General features: G+C 35.8%; 1 protein-coding gene across 1 annotated transcript; it reads right to left on the bottom strand.

Moving 5' to 3' along the window:
• Window positions 1-963: 963 nt before the first annotated feature.
• Window positions 964-1,561, bottom strand: LOC113355528. The gene is made up of 2 exons (XM_026598403.1): window positions 1,281-1,561; window positions 964-1,198 (listed from the first exon to the last, which is right to left on the bottom strand). Exons 1-2 carry the CDS (start codon window positions 1,499-1,501, stop codon window positions 994-996), a joined length of 426 nt encoding a protein of 141 aa, XP_026454188.1. The 5' UTR covers window positions 1,502-1,561; the 3' UTR covers window positions 964-993.
• Window positions 1,562-2,711: the final 1,150 nt, after the last annotated feature.

Raw genomic sequence — 2,711 nt, 5'->3', positions numbered from 1 at the left:
AGAGTGAAGAAAAAAAAAACATGAAAAGGAAAATTATTATTAGTTGACGGAGGGGGTATCGTTTTATTAATTGTAACGGAAAATTAGTTGACGCATAAACCAAAATATGGCTACATAAAGTATTATGTATCCTTTGTGGCGGTTTACATAATGATATACACTTATTTTCGAAAATGTTTGCCTAAAATAATAAATACCTCCGAACTTTTCTTAAAAACTTTAAATTTGATATCGTTGTTTATACTCATTGCATAATTTTTTTTAAAAACTTTAAAATTTGTAAAATTTCAAGACACGGATTTTTAGATATGTTATATTGAAGTTTGGTTGCCAATTATAGCCCTAAAAATATAGGATACATAAGGAATTATAATATTATTTGACTCTTATATCAATTTTCCCTTCCTCTTTGGTTTATTTACGAAAATGTCTACCTATTTGCCCTTCCTCCTTGGTTTACTTACAAAAACGTCTAATACATAGTGTCCCTCCTTTTCAGTTTATTTATAAAAATGTCTGAAGGAAAAAAAAGAATTGGTTCATAAGGGTATTTTTGGTTTTTCGGCCCAGATCTTTTCCAATCTTTTTATGTCACCGATCACTTACGTTTTACAAAAAAAAAATGACCATATAGAAGGTCCTCCCTCCCTTACTTGGTCCGCCCATTAAAAAGGTGGCTGTGTATTTGGGCTAGCCTACTTATTACCCCCAGACAGTTGACATGAGAGATGCAAATTTGTCCGTAAGCACCAAGTTGTAAGGAAGAAGATGCCAACCTATCAGCCATGCTGACATATTCGTCTGTGGAAATTTGGAATAAACTTGGTTACATTTTTTCCTTGGAATTATAAGGTCATGCGCTTAGGTCGCCTGAGAAATTATTCTTCTGCGGCAGCAACTCAAATTTGAGTAGAATGTTCTCAACATTATATGTGCACATACACCATACTGGAAGAGAAGAAATTATGAGGAAGAAAGGAAAGATTAATTTTTTTATTCAAATTTGTAGTGTTTGTCTACAGTTTCTGTAACATCCCATGTACACTTCATTCCTTTTGGGAATTCGACTAAATCACCGGCACCGAACTCCACAAACTCATCGTAACCATCAGGAGTGACTTTTACTTTCCCTTTCAACAGAAAGCATGTTTCCTTTGAAGCATATGTCCATGGAAATTTACTTGGAGGACATCCCCACCTGACAAAATAAACACAATCAATGAAACAAACAGTAAAGATAACAAAAACATGTTAGCACACAGAGATATAGGGAAAGTTACTTGGGCCAAGCCCTGACACCAAGACTGGTGAGTTTGGATTCATCAGGATTCTTCTCAATCTTAATCCCCATTTTCTCAGTTGCCATTTTCTCTGTATTTCCGGCTGCTGCTCTGGTTACTAGTCTTAGTGAGGAGGAGGATCTGCGTGTGGTGTTGGTTTTGCTGATGATGCTAGAAGAATGCACTGATGGTTGATGTCTAAGAACTGCAGAGCATGCCATTTTCGAGAGCAACGGATGGCACCTGACTTTCAGATATACAATTTTTACAATACCACAATTTTCAGGTATGGAATTCTAGAGTAATCTGGACCTCATTTTGTCACCTCTCATTTCTTATCCACACTGCAGTGCTTTACTGGCACAATGGTTCAAAATTCGAACCCGACTAGTAAGGCACTGGGCACGAGACTCTTGGTTACCAATATCTTAAGCACATATAAGCGAGGAGCCAAGGATACTGAAACTCTGAAATGAAAAGAAAAAAGAACCACGGATACTGGGAACAAAAATGCTAGTTACTGCAGTTTAGTTTTCAATTAATATGCTAGAGATTAACATTATGATGAAGATGCATTGAATTCAACAGGGAAGAGATAAGTGTGGTTACAACAGTGGCATAAATTACCACAAACACTACGAGAATACAGATCAATCTATAATATTACAGATACAGATTACAATGCATTTACAAAAACAGATATATCATCATCTTCTTTCCCTCAAATTTGAGCCATCCAGCAACTGCCTATATTAAACAAACCCGATTTTAGATCAACCCACCATAACTAATGAAGGATTTTGTTCTAGAAAACTGAATGACTTGAAAAAGGTTGCCTACGGTGCTTATCAGAGACTGCACTTTACCAACGGAATGACACCCAGTTAGCCTTCCCTGGATATAGATTCCGGGCGCTCGACAAGATACTCACGAGTACTCAACATGATACTAATGTAGAACAAGGTAAAAGAAAGCAATACTAGATTGCTATAAGCAAGAAGAGAAGAGAATTCAAGCAAGAAGAGAAAGATAAGTTTTGTGTTTAATAATTTGATTGAGTAATAGATAGATCTTACAAGACTTAATCTAGCCTTTATACAGGCTTGAAGAATAACTAAACTAGGAAACAGAAAACTAAAAGGAAATCTAAAAGAATCCTAAAAATAAGAAAGAATGAAACTAGAAAACCATGGAAACCAAACCTCTAAGCGGAATCTTCTGGAATTGTAGTAAGCCCTGCATCAGTCCCCCCTTCTAGAGTAAAGCTCGTCCTCGAGTTGTCCAAACAAACCAGAAGTTTATTGTCACCTTGAAACGTAAAAATCTCTTGAACATTAAATGTGTTGGAGATATTCCAATCATTTGGTAGATCAATAACATAAGCATTATCATTGATCTTCTTTAAAACCTTGAAAGGACCATATTTCTTCA

This window comes from Papaver somniferum, chromosome 3, assembly GCF_003573695.1.
Source record: "Papaver somniferum cultivar HN1 chromosome 3, ASM357369v1, whole genome shotgun sequence".
NCBI classification, from domain to species: domain Eukaryota; kingdom Viridiplantae; phylum Streptophyta; class Magnoliopsida; order Ranunculales; family Papaveraceae; genus Papaver; species Papaver somniferum.
The sequence above is the reverse complement of the archived record's forward strand: the minus strand, read 5'-3'. Positions and strand labels throughout refer to the sequence as shown.